The sequence below is a fragment of the Exserohilum turcica genome (assembly GCF_000359705.1).
Source record: "Exserohilum turcica Et28A unplaced genomic scaffold SETTUscaffold_6, whole genome shotgun sequence".
In the NCBI taxonomy this organism is placed as follows: domain Eukaryota; kingdom Fungi; phylum Ascomycota; class Dothideomycetes; order Pleosporales; family Pleosporaceae; genus Exserohilum; species Exserohilum turcicum.
The window spans coordinates 1,043,916-1,063,361 of NW_007360277.1; the positions used below are offsets into that span (position 1 = coordinate 1,043,916).

The 19,446-nt window shown below is 47.7% G+C and overlaps 5 protein-coding genes across 5 annotated transcripts; 2 read left to right on the forward strand and 3 right to left on the reverse strand.

Annotated features, from left to right (window-relative positions):
• Positions 1-65: 65 nt before the first annotated feature.
• Positions 66-2,340, forward strand: SETTUDRAFT_22662 (uncharacterized protein; the record flags this gene model as incomplete). Its single annotated transcript, XM_008031181.1, has 3 exons — positions 66-401; positions 1,360-1,896; positions 1,963-2,340. 3 exons carry the CDS (start codon positions 66-68, stop codon positions 2,338-2,340), a joined length of 1,251 nt encoding a protein of 416 aa, XP_008029372.1.
• A 3,319-nt stretch (positions 2,341-5,659) lies between these two features.
• Positions 5,660-6,007, reverse strand: SETTUDRAFT_34230 (uncharacterized protein; the record flags this gene model as incomplete). Its single annotated transcript, XM_008031266.1, has 1 exon — positions 5,660-6,007. One exon carries the CDS (start codon positions 6,005-6,007, stop codon positions 5,660-5,662), a length of 348 nt encoding a protein of 115 aa, XP_008029457.1.
• Positions 6,008-8,145: 2,138 nt separating this feature from the next.
• SETTUDRAFT_156381 (uncharacterized protein) lies at positions 8,146-10,947 on the reverse strand (the record flags this gene model as incomplete). The annotated part of the gene is made up of 6 exons (XM_008031543.1): positions 8,146-9,028; positions 9,125-9,322; positions 9,378-9,585; positions 9,648-10,147; positions 10,205-10,296; positions 10,600-10,947. 6 exons carry the CDS (start codon positions 10,945-10,947, stop codon positions 8,146-8,148), a joined length of 2,229 nt encoding a protein of 742 aa, XP_008029734.1.
• Positions 10,948-13,712: 2,765 nt separating this feature from the next.
• SETTUDRAFT_22664 (uncharacterized protein) lies at positions 13,713-13,966 on the forward strand (the record flags this gene model as incomplete). Its single annotated transcript, XM_008031182.1, has 2 exons — positions 13,713-13,802; positions 13,856-13,966. 2 exons carry the CDS (start codon positions 13,713-13,715, stop codon positions 13,964-13,966), a joined length of 201 nt encoding a protein of 66 aa, XP_008029373.1.
• A 1,928-nt stretch (positions 13,967-15,894) lies between these two features.
• SETTUDRAFT_34233 (uncharacterized protein) lies at positions 15,895-17,006 on the reverse strand (the record flags this gene model as incomplete). The annotated part of the gene is made up of 3 exons (XM_008031267.1): positions 15,895-16,382; positions 16,630-16,743; positions 16,817-17,006. The coding sequence occupies 3 exons, from the start codon at positions 17,004-17,006 to the stop codon at positions 15,895-15,897; spliced, it is 792 nt and encodes a 263-aa protein (XP_008029458.1).
• Positions 17,007-19,446: the final 2,440 nt, after the last annotated feature.

Consider the following 19,446-nt stretch of genomic DNA (forward strand, 5'->3'; position numbering starts at 1 on the left):
CTGTGCTGCGTGGCTTGCTGTACATGCTTGTGCACTAGCAGCCGTCGCTTACATCGCACGTTCGCATGAAGCACGACCACGCCGGCAAAAGCTTGTTCGAGGACGCGAATGCCTGGGTCGCCCTAACAGAAATCTTCGCCAACGTACTACAAGATGCAAGCCTAGGCACAACGTACCTAATTATTGACGCGCTCGACGAATGCGCGACAGACTTACCAAAATTGCTCAGCTTTATCGCGAAGCACTCGTCTGCGTCCTCTCGCGTTAAGTGGATTGTGTCTAGTCGTAACTGGCTAGATATTGAGGAAGAACTGGAGCGTGCTGAGCACGAAATGAGGCTTAGCCTTGAGTTGAACGCCGAGTCGGTAGCTGCAGCAGTAGACGTGTTTATCCGGCAGAAGGTGTGTCGCCTAGCCTAAGAGAAGCGCTACACGCCAGAGGTGCAAGACGCGGTGCTCTAGCACTTAACGTCGAACGCGAACGACACTTTCCTCTGGGTTGCGTTAGTGTGCTAAGACCTTAAAGCGACGCCGAAGTGGGACGTGTAAGAGAAGCTAGCCCAGTTCCCGCCTGGTTTAGACTTACTTTATAGGCAGATGCTAGACCAGATACGCAAGTCTAGTAGCGCTTGAAGATGTCTGCGGGTGCTGGCAGTGGCTGCTATCCTATATTAACCGGTCACTGTTAGTGAGCTAGTTATATTGACTAAGCAACTTGCAGACCTTGTTAATGATCTAGAGTCCGTGCGGGAGATTATTAGTCTTTACAGATCATTCTTAACGCTGCGAGACGATACAGTGTACTTTGTATATCAATTAGCTAAGGACTTCCTTATTACGAAAGCGTTAAACGACGTCTTTCTAGACGGTGTAGAATGTGTGCATCAAGATATCTTCGCGAAATCACTTGTAATTCTGCACAAGATACTGCGCAGAGATATATACAACCTTTAAGCGCCTGGATATGCTATAGAAGACGTTAAGCCACTTCTTCCCGATCCTCTAGCCGTGTCGCGCTACCCGTGTGTGTACTAGATTGACCACTTCTACAACTCAAAACCTAGTGCTACTAATCAAGAAATCACTACAGCTGTAGACGCGTTTCTTAAGCAAAAATATCTCTACTGGCTAGAAGCGCTTAGTTTGTGTAGAAGCATGGCCAAAGGGGTAGTCTCGATGACAAGGTTATGGGATCTAGTCCAGGTACGGCTAACACAACTACATCTATACACGGCCTTCACAGTGTAGTTTCTAACGTAGCTAGGGACTTAGAGACACGGACGTATTAAACAAGATTATGTACGACACACGACGGTTTATTATGTATTATAAGGAGGCGATCGAGAACTATCCTTTACAGGCATACGCATCTGCTCTGCTATTCAGTCCAGCTGATAGCATAGTAAGAAGGCTGTTCCAGCACGAAGAGCCAAGAGGAGTAACGATCAAGCCCGCTATGAGCAATGGCTGGAGTGCGTGTCTGCAGACGCTCGAGGGCCATAGCAGCTATGTTAGCTCAGTAGCCTTCTCGCACGACTCGACTAGGCTAGTATCAGCGTCATACGACAAGACTGTCAAGATCTGGGACGCGAGCAGCGGGGCGTGTGTGCAGGCGCTCGAAGGCCATAGCAGCTATGTTAGCTCGGTAGCCTTCCCGCACGACTCGACCCGGCTAGCGTCAGCGTTATACGACAAGACTGTTAAGATCTGGGACGCGAGTAGCGGGACGTGTATGTATACGCTCGAGGGCCATAGCAGCTATGTTAGGTCAGTGGCCTTCTCACACGACTCGACCAGGCTAGCGTCAGCGTTAGACGACAGTACTATCAAGATCTGGGACGCGAGCAGTGGGACGTGTGTGTACACGCTCGAGGGCTATAGCGGTGATGTTAGCTCGGTAGCCTTCTCGCACGACTCGACCAGGCTAGTATTAGCGTTAGATAACAGCACTGTAAAGATCTAGGACGCGAGCAGTGGGACGTGTGTAAACACGCTCGAGGGCCATAGCAGCTATATTACCTCGGTAGCCTTCTCGCACGACTCGACCCGGCTAGCGTCAGGGTCTTTAGACAGCACTGTTAAGATCTGGGACGCGAGCAGTAGGACGTGTGTGTATACGCTCGAAGGCCATAGCAGCTATATTACCTCAGTAGCCTTCTCGCACAACTCGACCCAGCTAGCGTCAGCGTCAGACGACAAGACTGTCAAGATCTGGGACGCGAGCAGCGGGACGTGTGTGTACACGCTCAAGAGCCATAGCGGTGATGTTAGCTCGGTAGCCTTCTCGCACGACTCAACCAGGCTAGTATCAGCGTCTAGGGACAAGACTGTTAAGATCTAGGACGCGAGCAGCGGGACGTGTGTGCACACGCTTAAGGGCCATAGTAGCTATGTTAGCTCAGTAGCCTTCTCGCACGACTCGACCTGGCTAGCGTTAGCGTTATACGACAAGACTGTTAAGATCTGGGACGCGAGCAGCGGGGCGTGTATACATACTTCTAGTGTTGGCAGGTTTCTTTATAGCTTATCTTTCGACTCTACTAGCACTTCCCTCTATATAGATATTGGAATCATCGCTATCCCTTCTTTCTAGGTTTCTACCAACACAGATATGGCAGCATCAAAACCATAGTACCAAAATGTTAGTCTAAGTCCAGATAGGGTTTGGGTTGTGCGCGCCGGAAGCAATGTACTGTGGGTACCATCTGAGTATCGACCGTCAACCTCAGCTGTGAGTGGGGCTCTAGTAGGCATGGGAGTAGGATTAGGGAGGATATGGTTTTGTGAGGTAACATAGATAAAGAACTATGAATAATAGAAGCATATTTGCAGTACTTATATATTTTATATACCTATATTAAGGTAGGCCTATCCTTATATCAACTAGCATATACATAGTATTAATGCCGTGATCTATCTCTAGCCGATTTCTAAGGATAGGCAGCAGATGACCATGTATGTAAATAGTGGTTAGACGAAGCATCTGGAGCTTTGCGCCATAGCCTAAGCCGTTTTGGCATAGCGTAGGTGTATATTGCAGACCGCCAAGCTTTTGACATTAGCTATGTCAGCACGCTAAATCTTTTCGCTTAGTCTGATGAAGTGGCACGTCGCACCGGAGCAACTCGGAGAGCACTTAGATTAGGGCTGCACACGTTTCTAAGAGTGGGACTGTATTATGCAGCTATTTAAGTATTCTATAGGGGCTTTAAAAGATTAAGCGATAGTGTTGCGTAAGAGAGAGCAGGGGTGTTTTGTTGTTGCACCTTCTATACTAAAGACAAGAAGCTTAAGAACGCAAGCTACAACGCTGTAATTTTACTATATAGAGCTTGCACTAGGTAGAGATAAAGGCAAAGAATATAACCTTATTAACTTGACCCTATAAGACTGTGCGAGGTGGGTATAACATGGTTGAACAACATTCGTGGTTCGTTGCGGGGGGATGTTCGACCCGCAGGGACGGACGTTACTTCAACGCTTCAACAACCAACCACAACAACAAGATAACGACCCAGAAATTGGGGAGCAAGGCGACGGCGATACCTAGCCTCAGCTGCGCAAAAATTTTGACGCTGCGGTAGCTAATAAGGCCAAATTTAAGGCTAAACGGCTTGCCCAAGGCCTGCACTCACTGCAGGTGAACAACGAGCTTCTCCGCCTCCAAAACGCGGAGCTACGCGCTGAACTCAACCTCATAAGATCCCGCCCGTCCAAATCAACAACACTGACTACTCAAGAGGGCGATGATTGGCACGGCGGAGCTGTATTCTACAGTCCCAGGAAGCTTGCCAGCGTCCGCGCGCGTAAGGCCGCAGAACTGGACGAAGCCGCGGAGCTACAACTCCAAAAAGCTCGCGATAGAGAGAGAAAAGTAGCAGAAGCTGCTGAGAAAAAGCGCTCTCAAGAAGCTGCAAAGGTGGCTCGACAACAAGCCAAAATTGCTAAGGATGCTAAGCAGTTACGGCAGCGCGAGGAGAAAGCTGCCGAACGGGCACTCAAAAAGCAGCAACAACAAGCTACAACCACTCAAAAAAGTCGCGATACAGCAAATAAGCCTAAGCGAAAAGCCTCACACAAAGCAGCAAAAAAACTAACAAAGCGTCGTCTTGTTGTTACTCTATCAAGTCAAGTTAACGCTGGTCGGCCTAAGGCGCCCTCCCCACCCAGATTTAGCCTACGCGAGCGCCAACTTAAGACACCAGCAAGATATAGATAGTGCAAATGCTTTAGTAGTATTAATATATTAATACACCAAAAATTCTCATAATAATAGCTATTATAGGTGACTCAACAACCTCATCTTTTTTGTCGTCTGATCTTGTTGGGGTGGCTCGTTGACTGAACTGGCTCGTTGGCTGCGCACGGACTGTACACGTTGTAGATATTAAGCTTCGAGCGTCCTTCTTGGATCGTAATAGCGATAGCGTCTGGGTCGACTATTTCCTCTAGCTCGTTAACCTATGCTGTTAGATATCTAGATATATAAAATAGAGCTCTTGGGCGGAGGCTAGGGTCTGCTTTTGGAAAGATTTGGTAGAAGCTTTGGTGAGCTATTGACCTTGGGGCTTCGTAGTTATTGCTATCAGAAGGGGCAATCCACGGCTCTTGGATTGCTAACTAGTTGTAGCGCTGATTCTGTAACTAGTACGTGGGTTTTTGTTTAGGTTCATTTGTAGCACTCTAAGGTTTTCTCTCATTACGATTTGATAGATAGAAACACCTCACAGTCTTTGCTGTTGGCAAAATGGGTTTGTTTACAGTTTTTGCATTTTGGGAGCGTGTGGTTACAAGCTTTTCCCTTTGTTTTGCAAATACTGCAGTTGTGCTGAGCAGTTAGGTGGTTTTCGGCACAGAACTGGCAGCTGACTAGGTTTTTGCACCTGCTGAAGTTATGTCCAAATCCTTGGCATTTGTTGCATTGCGCGGTTGGTGGGATTTGGCGGTATTTCTCAACACGAAGGGATTGGCTGAGAATTGTTATTCTGCTGCCAATCTTCTTCGCTTCTTCTTCGGATTTGAAAGCAATAACAATAGAGCTTGTTTGCTTATCTTTCCAGCTTCTAGATAGCCAGTATGGGTTTCCAACGATGGTTTGGTTCTTATTGTACGTTGGGATTTCTGTATGGAGTAGCTGAAGGTTTTCAGCGCCGTCGAAGGTTGTTGGTACTCCGTGTACAACTAGTTTGGTCCATAACTCTAGTGGACATACACCTCTTAGATTGCTGTAATTTTGCTATTTAAGGTTTGCGAGAGATAGAACTATGTTCAAAGAGCATATGAATCTGTACCCATGTCTAAGAGCCTCTGCGGCTTGGGCGTAGGGTGCTTTGGCAATGTTAGTGGTTCGTTGCGGAGGGATGTTCGACCCGCAGGGACGGACGTTATGCTGATGTTTTTGTATTTTTCAACATTTACGCGAAAAAAACCGGGTGCAGAATGACGGATACTGTACGCAGAATGTAGGATCTACAAGGCCACGATGGATTCCAGTCACCAAAATTGAAGGAAATAGAGTTTGAGCAGGAAGAGCCTTGCTTGGGCCTGTGTATCAGTCTGAACAAGTAATCATTCTTATGCATTTGATATTCCTATATTAGCACCAACCCGCCGAACATACGCATAGATACTCTCGTTAAGCTTCGATATGATCCTTCCTCTCAAGCGTCATTGAGGTTTTCTTCATGTCTTCCATAACCACAGGTATGATTTCTTGACACTTCCCCACAGGTAACACAAGATCCATAGACTGCGGATGTTGCCGTATCTGATAGTGATTGGGCAACTTTATTTGACATACTGGTAGCAATAGCATCGACCTCTGGGGTCCCAAGGACTGGAGATGGCGGTAGAGGGGGTAAAAAAGCGAGTTCATATTGAGTATGTGCACCCAGCTCTTGAGCACCTAGCAACGCGGATGGATTGTCCTGGTCGTATGCTTGACAAGACATAATCTTCGAACCGCTCAAATCACCCTTTTTGCTTATCGGTCTTACTTCTGTTTGCATTCTGGCGTTGGAATCTAGTGTGTGCAGTAGTTAGCGAACTTGTGTGCTTGATTCGGCTGACAGAAATGATAGAGACAACGCGCACTGCGAGGGCAAAATAGTGCGATATACTTGGTGACTGTACCGTTCTAGACTCTTTGCCTTTTATAGTGTTTGTCGCATCCCATCTAGGTGGTGCCAAGTAGCCACCTTCCAACCAAAGACCTTAAATTAGTCTAGAAAGCTCAGCAGGTACATACCTACCAAGGGAATGGTCAGAGAGCTATTTCAGGGTTATCGAGGTACTGCAGGAAGAGTTCTTTAAATAGCCATCCTCACCTGTCCTTGGCTCGTAGTATGCGATGCGCACTACTCGTAGTGGCGCACCGTAGTGTGCGAAGTGCGGCATAGACTAACCCTAGACTTGTGATCGGTGGGCGGTGCAGTGGATCCACTATGCTCTCCCCCAGACAGCAGCTGTCATAGGAGGAAAACCTTGAATAAACTACCTATTCGCGCACTATGTACTCTGTTGTACAACGCAATAATCGATAATATCACTCACAACGTTACCTACGTTGAGACGACAGAGCGATGGTCAAAGTACGTGCTTACATAAGCATTTTCCGGCGGGGTGGGCTGCAGAGCTGGTCTGGGGAAAAGCATTGATTGTAGCCTACTCAGACCACTCGTGATGACACAGAATGGACGTTTATATCCCTGCTGCTGAGACGTCATGAAGTCAGGGTGGCAAATGAATCAGAGACTCAAAAATATGGGGATTTCCCTTGCATGGGCGACGATGGCTGGAGCGGCATACACACACACAATTTATTTACACCCGTCGGCCACGCCGAAAGGGCTACTAACGGTAGTCTAACTTTACACTTCTTATGCTACGTCTTGGTCTCCTTGGCCTATCTATCTTCATTGGCTCGCTTCTTTATGTAGCTTATTATCTAATTTGGAGCCCTTATATAGTATTATGGCACGCTTCTTCTCTATCTACTTATTATTTCTTATTAGGTGCTCGTTAGTTAGTATTGCTGGTGGCAGACTAGCTCAGAGTCTGCTTCTCTAAGAGATTCTCTAAGTGTCTAACGTCCTATCTTCAGCGGTTGAAGCGCTGTCTGCTGTTAGTTGCACAAGGCTGCTAATAAGCTCATGTTAGTATCTATAGTTTATCTAGTAGTTAGCTCTTAGTTTTTATTAAGTCTTTGTGTTGCTATTGCGAATCGTATTGTCGCTCGCACCGCGTCCATGTCTGGCGCCCATTTCGCGTCATCTGTCGCTGCTTTGCCCCCTAGGTAGAATGACATGTTTCCTCTGCTTATCTGCGTGCATTGCAGCATTTCTATCCGCTGTGTCGTCCACTTTCAGCAACGGAACAGGAAGTGCTCCACCGTCTCTGCTACCTAGCCGCATTCGTATTAGTCTATTACTAATGCTTTGATTTAGTATCGATACGTATTTAGATGTGCTATGCCTATTCTAAGCTAAGTAAGCATGCTCTCTTTCCGCGAAAGCCCGTCATAGAGTTATCGTATATGCTTCCCTAGCAGTGCTACGTCGATTCGTTTAGAGTATGCTCCCACGTCTACTAGTACCTTCTTAGCTATGCCTTACTTACGTGCTATATTGTGCGTAGTTAATCGCATTCTAGGGAGCTGTGTCTGTAGTCTAGTGTTTAGTCTAGTTGCCGTCTTCGCCTCTTGTTTAGCAAGGCTTGCAAGCTCATTCTCTTCGCTCGCAGGCAGCTATAGCACTGTTACCGTGTTTCCGTCTCTTCTTAGTGTTTGTACATTCTTGTAGAATTGGCTGATGTAGCTTTGCCCTGATTGCTGCGGGGAGCGGCATATGTAAATACAGCACCAAACTCGGCCTTCTCTCAACAATCTGCATGTAATCTTGAAGATGCGAAGGACCTTCGTATCTTGGGCTTCCCACAAGCAGTGCCTCTACTTGGCTCAAGAGCAGCACTGCACTGTATGGGACAATGCAATTACGTCCATCCCTTCGTGACAGAAATCACTGTCAACCGGAACTGGCCAGAAAGATACAGCATCTCTGTTTTGTCTCAGGTGGTTGCTAGTAAGAAGCTTCATGCAGGCGAGAATGCTCCTTGTACGTATATGATCTTCGTTGGTTCTCTTCCTGCCTTAAATGATATTCGCTATGCTGATACGACTTGCGTTCGACGGGGCCGGACTAGCATTTGAAATAAGCTTTGGCGGTGAATACGTGTCAGGAGTAACCTGTACTCGTTTGACCGGGTTATGAGGCGGCGGGTAGTAGGTCGGCGGTTGCGTATTTCGGTGAAGGCGCTCGTCCATCAACTGTCGTACCATGTGCTCAACCCGGCCCCAGTCATCCCATTCTGTACTTCCATTCCACCACATGCTAGGTATCGCTCGTGACGCCCTTCTATCTCGCATCATTTCCTTACCTCCTGGTGATCTCACAGCACCAGGCGCCACATCGTGGACAGACGTTGAAGGAGCCATATTGGTGCCTGCCCACACCCAAGAATGCTCCAGACTGCCTTGAGTATCCGCACTGAGGTATGCAATTATCTCCTCATCGTGTTCCAACTGGTTGTTGCCTCCGATGCCTTGATGTATTCGCTCGAATAGTCGCTCTATAAAGAAAGCAATACTCTTGCCACAGGCTGCATTAATCTTGCGTGCGGAACCAATAGATCTTAAGAAGTGTAAGCACACTAGAGCTACATCGTACTCACCTCGGAAGCATAGAACCAGAACGCATCGCCACATATGTAAGCATACAGCGCTACGGGCAACAACCGTTATCATCTTTGTATCTGTCTTTCCAGTTTCCGTCTTTCCAGTTTCCTGAGCAGTTTGGTTGTATAACGCTCGCGACACATATTTGGTGGTGTCCTGGGCAATAGAGACGCATCGCTCCAATGCATTCACCTGTGTGACTGGACTGGCTAACGGACTGAGGTTGCGCTGGTACATGTGGAAACGTGCAGAGAGGAGGACGGAAATGGTTGGTAAAGCCCTGGCATCGAGCAGTGCACTTCAATCTGGTTGGTGATTTTCTGGAAGAAGTAGTAGTTTCGAGCGAAGTTGTTCATCAAAATTTTCTGTCGTTTGCGAAAGAATGATGCTAGACTTCAGGACCTGTTGGAAGAGCGCGTAGAGACGTGTCATGTGTATTGTCGCTACGAATCCAGTGAAGTGTACGGGCTTCGTTGAAGAATGGATGGGTTCATTGGGCTGTATGTAACGATCGTCCAACGGCGATGGAAGCAAAATCTCACAGTCACTCTCGTTGATAAGCATCGGTCGATTTGTCTCGAGAGACATGATCCTATGTAACAGTCAGTTCTAGGAGCGGCCAAGATTGAATGGGTAGTTTTGCGCACCTGTCGCGAACGTAAGTGGACCACCAAAGTCTGCGTCGAATATCTGCATCGAATGCGGACCAACAGTCCATCTCTGGGCTTATCTGAAGTTCCTGCACGACCCTTACCGCAGATGCAAGCCAGATGGAGCCTAGAGACCGCTTGTTGTTCTCTGAAGCAAATATGCTCAGCATTAAAGCTGCCTGGCCATGCGTGATGGTAAGGTCTTCTGACGAGCACTAGCCGCAATCTCAAACATAGCCTGGCCCTCCAACGACATATCCCGAATACCACTATGCTCGGACCAAGGATGCAAGGAGCCACAAGCTAGTACTGCGAAGAACAAGCCAATCCACTCCCGAGAGCAGCCTTCAAAGCTCCATGAAGCATAGATTTCATCGACTTTGTGCTGAAGCGTAGGCCAGTGGATTGCAGGATACCAAGGGTGTATAGTGTCGACATAAGACCGGGAAAAGTACGCATAGTCGGCACGAGAGGGAACCTCAGGCAGCGGCCAATCCGGCTCCGCAGGCCGGAACACATTTTGGTGAGGCGTGCCGAACACATTGCGGGCATGCTCTCGGATGCTACTGCGAACGTGGTCGAAATTGTCCAAGACGGGTACAGTTATCTGCCGGGGTGCCAGTACTACTTTGGGGTATGCTTCTGAGTGTCGCCGTTTCAAGTCGTTTCGGTCCATATCCATGGCATTCTGATTGGATGTCTTTGTCTGTAGCTGTGAATTCGCATTATTCAACTCGGCAATTTGACTTTGAAGGTCCTGGACCTGCCTATGTTTAAGGTAAGCATTTCCACAACGGGACTTTGCACAAGACATAACAGCTTACTCAATCGAAGGAATTTGGCGATTTTTCCCCTTGGTAAATTGACAGTCGTGATACAAGCACTCTGAACATGCCGAAGTCCCGGTAGCGTCGCACTGTTAACAGAAAAGGGTTAATAAATGCCAACAGATGACTCTATCATCCGTCTGCTCAAGCCATGCGTACAAACGGTGTCTCTTCGCAGAATAGGAGCACACAGATGCCTCGGGATCCATGCTTGCTAATGCGCGGACATGGACCGTGGATATTTGGACAGATATATATCCATCAGCCACATAGCCTATGAACCCCTGCATCTCTCTAACTAGCTACCGCCTTGTTCAGATCCGTTTGGGAGGGCAGGTGGATGAGTGTGCTAGTTTGGGTTGGCGCGAGTCTGTTGTGATTCACATACTTACCTTCAACTTGCGTTCTCGGCATTTGTCGCATGGAGGGTCCTTTCTCCGTGTTCGGAAGGTTCTCTGCTGACTTATACGTCCGTAGTATGATGGAGAACGAATCATCAAGCCGTTGCCATCGTGTTTCTCAACTTTTGGTGCGCATGCAGAAGCAGTACTCAGTAATGCGAAATGGTTGTAAGAAGTCGAAGTACAATTTGGCGATGTGGAGCCTAGCGTATGTATGTTGGGCGCAGCAAGATGGGTTCGTGGGTGAGCGATTGATCGTGGCAGGGTGGAGAGATCCGGTGCAGGTACCACGGTCGTTGATGGTGATCCCTCTGAGCTTACAGGAAACTTGCGCGACATGTCTGGCAGCACACCTGCGCCGGACAGTTAGAATGTTCTGGTCCGGACATCAATTGATGACGAAGGGAGATTTGGAAAAGAGGTCCTTACCATAGAGTTATGTTTGGAATCAGTAGCATACCAGTCCAATACCACTCAAGATATCTCAAGCATTTGAGCACTTTGTGGCACTAAGCAAGTACAGTTATCAATTGAGGGAGGCTATTCATGCATAACGGTTACGTGGCGTAAGACGGGAGCGCGAGGTGACATAGAGCGTGGACAAATGAGACGAGGAGAAGACTTCTAATGTAGAGAGAGAAAACCATATAGAAGAGTCGAAGGTTTGGTAGAAGGAATCTCCTACGGCATATATTCTATGAGCTGGGTGCGCGTAGTCGGGGGGTGTTCCGAATAGCTTGGTCTAGCGCCCACAGCCCACCGATATGCCAGTCGCTGGGATATAAAACTCGGAATAACAATTCGAAGCAAAGAGGATAGAATTGGGATAAGAACTTTGGTCAATGAAACCGATCGGCCGCTTTCAATCTCAGAACGTACTAGCTCTAAGTTCGCTAAAGCCTCAACCAGCTTTGTTCACAGGAAGCCACTTGCCACCGCCGCGCAGAATCTCAGCGTCGTTTCTGGCACGATCTTGGCCTCCCATTCCTCAGCTGCAAGGATCCCGTCCGCCCCATATGAGCACTTCTCCTGGCGCATATACGAGACACAGATGACGCAACCATCAAGGGCGAGTGTGGCTATGGCCCTGCCCGAGTTGTCTGGACCTAGGCTCTGCATAGGGTGTTCGTCATTTAGCACCCACCCTTGTTCGCGTAGACGATCTAACATCCAAGGCTACCAGCAGACCTACTAGCCTCGATCTGTTAGGAGTTGGTCTGCTACATAGGAAGAATATTCATGAAGAACCACATTATAATATTGAGAAGGTTATAGCAATACTGAAGAGCGAATTATAACCAGGAGAGACCACTGACGTGTACTTGAAAGTCTTGAGAGAAAGCGTCCAGTGGAGCTTCTTGGCCTACTTCAATTGATGGCATTTCCCGCAGGCTAGGACACTCAATGTCATATGCAACCTGCCCAGCATTCTTTATCCAACCAGAAACCTTGTCATATCCTTCTTGACCAAGAATCTCTTGAAGTTGTTTGTCCATAGGGTTTTGAGAAAAACATTCCGTGAGATCTGCGCTTGATAGACGTTTTACCATGTTTGCTCCAGTTAGGACGAGTACATTCTTGCCTTGAACGCGGTGGCGGTCCAGGAGCAAAAACTCCACATGAATAACTGAAACGGTGTTTTCTGGAAGTGACGGGATCTGCCTTCTTCTGGTCGGGATACATACAGATCAAATAGAGCGGAAACATTTCCATGCTCCCGTGCGGAACAATTGTATGGAATTTTCTAAAGCGCTTGCTTCAACTGTATTCTGAACTAGTCAGCAATATTTCTCGTATTACTTTTTTACTTTCTCAAATGTGTGTCCGTAAGTATCGATGATACAAAACTCTCTTGAGAGGAAGTCTTCAAAAGTGGTCCTTTCCTAGGAGCACTCTTGTTGTGTTGTAGACCCCGGTGATAAGCTCGAGACACTCACTGTCAGGAATTTTGTGTTTGCCGATCCATTGATGTCCGCAGAGGCAGTCACTTCTCCAAGTTGAACGTTGGTTTTGGTGTATTGACACGATTCCGTACGCAGAACACGTATTTCGTAGACGGCGAGATTATTGTTATATTTCTGGCATGGATATTGCCTGTTTTCTATTCTATGTTAACTTCTAATATTGCTAAAATATCAATATTATGTTTTGTAGAAAACTCACTATCATTACGATGCTCATGAGTTTGAATTGAGTGTTCTTCAGTCCCAGGCTAAAGGATTAGTCAATTTGTGACTCTCCAGGATACGTGTTGAAAATACCTGGGAACAAGCTCGACCGACATGAGTCATCTTGGGTGTCGATTGGACAAGACAAAAGGCAAATAGCGGGCTCGTGCAGGAAGGCGACCGGTGAATGCAGGAGAAGTAAGGCAACACATGGAGGACATCTCTGTCTCCCTGGAAGATTGCATCATATGTAAGTCCCTCAGCCAACAGCGCCCAAAAGTAGTTAGCACCTAGTAATAAGCGAATAAGACGCTAGCAAGGATCAGCGCATAGGCGATACCGGACACCATCCAATTGCATCTCTCTGCCCAGGTGTCACATTTTACGCGAGCCGGTCTCGTCTCGCTCTCGTCTCGCTCTCGTCTCGCTCTCGTCTTGCTCTCGTCTCGCTCTCGTCTTGTTCTCGTACCTCTCTCCTCGCTCTCGCTCTTATCTCGCTCTTCTCTCTATATCATCTTATTCCTGACTTGGCTTGTCTTGTTTTAGTAAAGCCTTGTATGACCATTGGCATAGGGAGAATATGAAGTGAAGCATTTGTATACGGCGAGTAGCACGCACAGAGCGTACGCAATTGCAGACGGTTAATCTTGCTCCCCTCCACCCAGAGGTAACATATCTACCGATGCTTCCTTTTTCACACCAAATGTCTATCAATTGGTTTACCGTCTGTGATACACCGAAGTGGCTTTTACATATGTTAATGCATGAATGGCGCTTAATGGTGGCCGTGCGCGCTCCCGCCCGCACGGGCTACTAACCCGCACAAGCCCGGACCAGTCGGGCTCCACCAGGCCGCACAAGCCCCACGCCACCCGGTAAACCTAGCCCAACCTACCGAACCGGGACAGACGTCAGTTTGCCGCACGCATAGAAGTCATGAATGCATGGGGGCTCAAGCAAAAAGCTACAAAGCATGAAGCACAGAAAGGCACCAGCCACACTCAGCTGCAATGGGAAAGGTTCTGGGTGTGGTAGAATACGCTCACTCCATCGAAGTAGATGCTGATCTTAACTGGTAGTACATCACCAAGGCCGAGGTTGATGCACTGGTTGAGGCCAACCCAGAGATCAAATGGCCTGAAGTAAAAGCCAATGATGCTGAAGAGATACACAAGCGTGTTAATGCTTAACTAAAAGCTGAGGACATTCCCGAGGTGCGATACGACGTTTTTTCCTTGGCGCATGGCGCGCAGAATCCAAAACTAGCGGGAAAAGCGTAGTTGCAGTGGCATGCTAGAGGGCTAACAGCGGCTGACAGCCTACATAAAGCTAGTGGAAAGGGTGGGGCAAAGGCCGCTGAGACGGCAGCCGCTGGCCCCGACCAGGATGCTAAGCAGGAGTGAGGCATACCGAGCCATCCATGGAGGGGCGGGCAGGCCGCATCCCGCTATAAACTAGGGATTTTGGTTCATTTTAACGCGTGTTACGCCCCACTGTTGTTTTCGTTCACAAGCTAGCACGACGCCTGTCACAGTAAGCGCAATCACGAACTATTCTCTCAACCCTTGATCCCAGCTCTCGAAACGGTATCTATATATTAGGGATGACAAAACTAGAGTGAAAAGGAAAACCGCAGGTGACAAGCGAGAGGCGACAAGTGGTGGGCCACGAATAAGGGAGGAGGTACGATGGGCACGCCATGTCCGCGCAAGGAGATTAGCCACTAACGCTTTTCTGTACAAACCCGTATGCAACTAGGGTATGCTTCTGGCGCTGTGAAGACATCATAACGCCCCGCATGTATGTAAATGAATTTCTCTTGCCTTGCGTGGTATATGCCTATACTAAATTCAACGAACTTCGTGCTTGGCCAAGGTCATCAACGTGTCAAAGCTTTGGCATCAAGAGATGTGTATTGTACTACGAAATGTATGAAAAGTCCTAGACTCAAAAACTTATGGATACAAAAGAGCAAGGGAGTAGAAAGAAGCAGGACTGACAGGGGAAGCGAGAGAGCTACGAAAGGTTGAAGACGTGAAGATAACAGAGAGAGCAGATCCCAATCAAACGTCAATCCGACAATACAGATGACAGAGCAATGAATAGTGCCTAGGTGAACAACTACATACGTTTTCAAATTCCTCAGCTGCATTCTCGTTCTTCGATTCATCGAGGCTTGTTAAGTCGAGGCGGATGGAATAATCTTGCCGAGTGAAGTCTTTCAAATCAATTTTGACATTCGAAGGGGGTGATCCAGAAATCCGCATTATGTAGACACTGGGTTCCAGTTGATGATCGCAATCATCCGGTTGGTCGACTGAACCTAGAAGTGTCCCAGAAAAGGATGTTTCCCCCGCCGTTATCACGACAGGCTTGTTTAGAAACGTAGTGATTTTATGATCCAAGTACCGGATCAAAGAGGCATCCTTCTCTTCTGGAGCAGCCAGGGCCTGGATGGCGGGGAAAATCTTCCCCCCAATGAGACCACCCATATCCCTATCGTGGTTCATGTAGAAACAAACAGCACTAGCAAATTATAGTAGAGACGTAGTGGTGGTTCCTTTAGGAGACTATTGACAAGGGAGCCTTTCGAAGAATACATGATACAGTCCCAAAGTAACTTCGAGTTTTGTCTTTCGTTAATCGCGGTATAACTATTCCAAATGACGTCCTTAATCTGGTTCCAAGATATTGGGAGGTTTTGAAGTTTCGTTGCCTCTACTAGTTTGACAAGAGGGGCAGATTTTGATGCAAAGAAAATTTTAGTTTGTGACTGATGTAGCATTGGCGGCGACGGAAGCAACGGAGAAGGAGGAGGAGCGTCGTTCGATCGAAAGACGACAGCACACTGAAGCGACAGCTGAGGAGGGCCTGGAGGCGGGGGACGAGGCATTTTCTTTGAACGAAGCTAGAACAGCATTGGGCAACGACCAACAACGTCATACCTCTTCAGGTTCCATTCTCGTTGTTTGTTTCGTCGAGCTCGATTGTTGCAGTACCATCTGCTGCCAAGGGATAGAACAAATTCTATGCTTTTGATCTAGAAATTCGAATTTTGTAACCGTCGTATGACATCACAGTTGCGCTTGCGGTTATGTGGTTAGTCGCTACCTTGAGTTTACCGACATAGGTCCTCCCCCTTTAGTTTGACCACGACACGTTTGTTTAGGAATGCTGTAATCTGAAATTTCATGAACGTGGCCAAGCATCCTCTATCCGGTTCTAAAGCGGCCCGTTTCTGAATAATAGGCAAAGAATTCTTTGCAATCGCAGGAAGAAGACCCTCGCCTAAGTTCAAAGCCTTAGAAAGGTGGCCAGCCAATGCTAGTATGTCCAAACCAACGGGGGCTGGGATAAAGTAGGGATAACGATTTCCTTCAAAAATCGTCGCCCATTGTACTGGAGTAAGGTCGACAGCCCCATTCTTGTCGATGCCGAATTTGGCCTCCCACAGATCGTTTATCTCGCGAAAATTCTCGTAAGCACCTAGGATCGATGCTGGCGGCGCCGGTGGCTGCAGAGGACGATCGAAGGGAGGAACTGCCGAAGGAGAAGTAGGAGGGTTTGTCTTACGAAGAGGTGGAGTTGTAGTATCATGCGTCGTCTCTGAGGTAGCGGATGGCTAAGAATGGCTTTCTGTCAAGTAACGGTTGTGAGACAAGAGGATGTAGGATATGATTGATATCAAGACCGGACATGAAGGGGTCTTTATAGCCAGCCCTTTCTGCTGACACCGGTATTTCCTTATTTGTTGAAAGGTCCGCCCTTCGTTTGCCTGTTTGCCTTCTTTGCCTGGATTTCATTTTGTGCGTTCTTCAGTATTGACATGGTGGCTGAGACATGCATTACGTACCAGCTGAAATGAGGGGACCCCAGTCCGCGAACGCAAAGCGCTGATACGTACGCCTCGAAGCGAAGCGGTGTGTGCCTAGTCGATTGAAATGTTGAGCTGCACGTTCTGGCACATCTCCAAACTTAGTATGGTATGCATGAGTTCCGTCGCATACATATCATGACACCTTTCTTGGCTTCTCACATACCACATCTCAAACGAGCGGGGTATTCCTTATGACGGCGTGAAAAGATGAGAACATGCATGTACAGCACAACAATGGAGGTGGTTGCTACAACGTTATGCGCCCACATCCTGGGTCCCGCCATCTCAGCGCCTTCCTCTACCTTGACTAGCTTCGCTTGATGTGATACTTCCGCCACCGCCAACGCGTGCATATTTTGACTTTTCAGGGTTTGTGCGCTATGAAAGGGCCTGCTGCTACCAATTCCACTATACCAATCTTCGAAAGCCGTTAATCGATGTAACATTCCGCTATGTAATGAGATTGTGCACAGATAGGGTTCCTTGTCTTAAGTCAACCCCAAAGTATTCAATGCCCAGCCAGGCTATCGGGGCCGTGCCGCGCGGGCTGCTTCCTACCCGCATTCCCGACTATGTCGTTCATCAGCAGGCGCCCGGGTCGTAGCCACCTCACAGCGAGCAGTGGCCTCTCCTTGTGCGAAGCGTTTCCAAAACGACGACTCAGAGCCAGTTCCACGACTGGGGTACCCATGTATCATGCGCCTTTCATACAGCCTCTCTAGAAACTTGCCGTATGATGACTTCAATATTGTCCCTCAGATAATCTAGGTAGATATTGTCAACGCGTGCGAAAGGAAAAAGGAACAGGTTTAGAGAAATACCTTGAAGTTTCTTTCGGAAAGAATCGTGATGTGGAACAAGTTTGAGGTTCTCAGGTAGTTCATCACTGGCATGCAAAACTGCAGTGCCAGTAATGAACTCCCCATTCTCTGCCCAGCATACGAATTTTGCTACGGGACAGGCGTCCTTTCGAGCTACAATTTGAACCCATTTACGATCCTTAATACCAGCGAACACATCAGAGACGAAAGGAAAATTAAGTCGAGACTCGGTGAAGCGGAGTTTTAGCCCGAGATTGACGGCCTCCAAGGTACTGATGTGGTAGGTGCAAATGCTGGAGTCGAAATCTTGTCCGTTTCTAAATCCTTTCCGTCTGAATATGGAATAATTGACTCCATTCTTTGTTGTTTTTAGAAGCTCACAAATCTTACCGACGTCGCTCATTTGGCCAGATAGTCGTGTTAAAGTAGGCGTGTTGTCTGTATCAGAAAACAATCTTTGTAGTATTGATATATTTCAGGATTAGGTGAATGACAATCATCAACTGTTATCGAAATACAAGGACAAATTCATACAAATAAGAGGTGTTAAAACCAGAGCATCGAGGAGGTACGGCCTTGATATAACTGGTGTGAAATGAAGTAAATTGCGCTATGTCCACTCTGTCTATATTTAAGTAAGGAATGTGAATGCAATTTCAAGCCTGCGTAAACTGTAAGGCAGGGTGGCTTGCGCGAAATGTGAGAGTGGCTCGTGCGAGACGAGAGCGAGACGAGACCGGCTCGCGTAAAATGTGACACCTGGGCAGAGAGATGCAATTGGATGGTGTCCGGTATCGCCTATGCGCTGATCCTTGCTAGCGTCTTATTCGCTTATTACTAGGTGCTAACTACTTTTGGGCGCTGTTGGCTGAGGGACTTACATATGATGCAATCTTCCAGGGAGACAGAGATGTCCTCCATGTGTTGCCTTACTTCTCCTGCATTCACCGGTCGCCTTCCTGCACGAGCTCACCACTTGCCTTTTCTTTTCACCCTATCAACACTCAAGTTAACTCGAGATAGTGAATTTGTTTCCCCAATGCAACAACCTAGGGCAAAAGGCCGTATAAAGAACCAGCTGGCGATTAAGGCTGGCAAAGAAAGACAAAACCAAGAAGAGAATACAAACACAAAGCCGAAAATCAAGGAATCTCTGAGACCACGGCGGAAGAAAGCTAAAATTGCATGCCTTGCCTGCAGGCGGGCCCATGTGACATGTGGTAAGTACCATCGAGTGTGCAGTTGCTATCTTGATCGTGGTGCCGTAGCAAATTTGTCTGACCATGTTTGCACAGGGGACGAGAGACCCTGCAACGCATGTATACGGCGAGGCCTTCAAGATGATTGCAAGGACTTCGTCAGTGCAGTGGCAAAGTACTCTCATGATGCGCCAGGCGGCGCCTTTACATTTGGAGTAGGCGGCTACTACCCGTATGTGAATGGAAACTGTCCAACTACACTGCCAATCCAGGGCACCCAGAGAGTCGCCGTCGCGCCGCCAAACAACTTGTATACGCACGCTCAACCAGGAAGTCCCCGCCCGCACAATGTTGCCTTGAGTCAACTACCTTCTACACAATATTTTCCAGGCGTCAGCAATCAACAATTGTCACTATTTTCACCTTTCAGCTTGCCACACCAGGGTATACCACAGGGTATACCACAGGGTATACCACAGGGTATACCACAGGGTATACCACAGGGTATACCACAGGGTAACCCACGTCTGATATCTCAGGGCCAACAGAATCAGTTACGGCAGTTTGGATACTTTATTTATCCAAGTATATTAAGCGCTTTGCTAGTATATTGGGACTGGTAGTCATCCAGGCTGATCCTTTTTTTTTTGTCTCTGCTTTTCTACACTAGCTTAGTTGTCTTCAGTCTACAATATAGCTGCTACCATTTACATCGTCGAGTCTCCAGATTCCGAGAATAGTTATCTTGATGTATCTTTTTGCAAAACCTGATA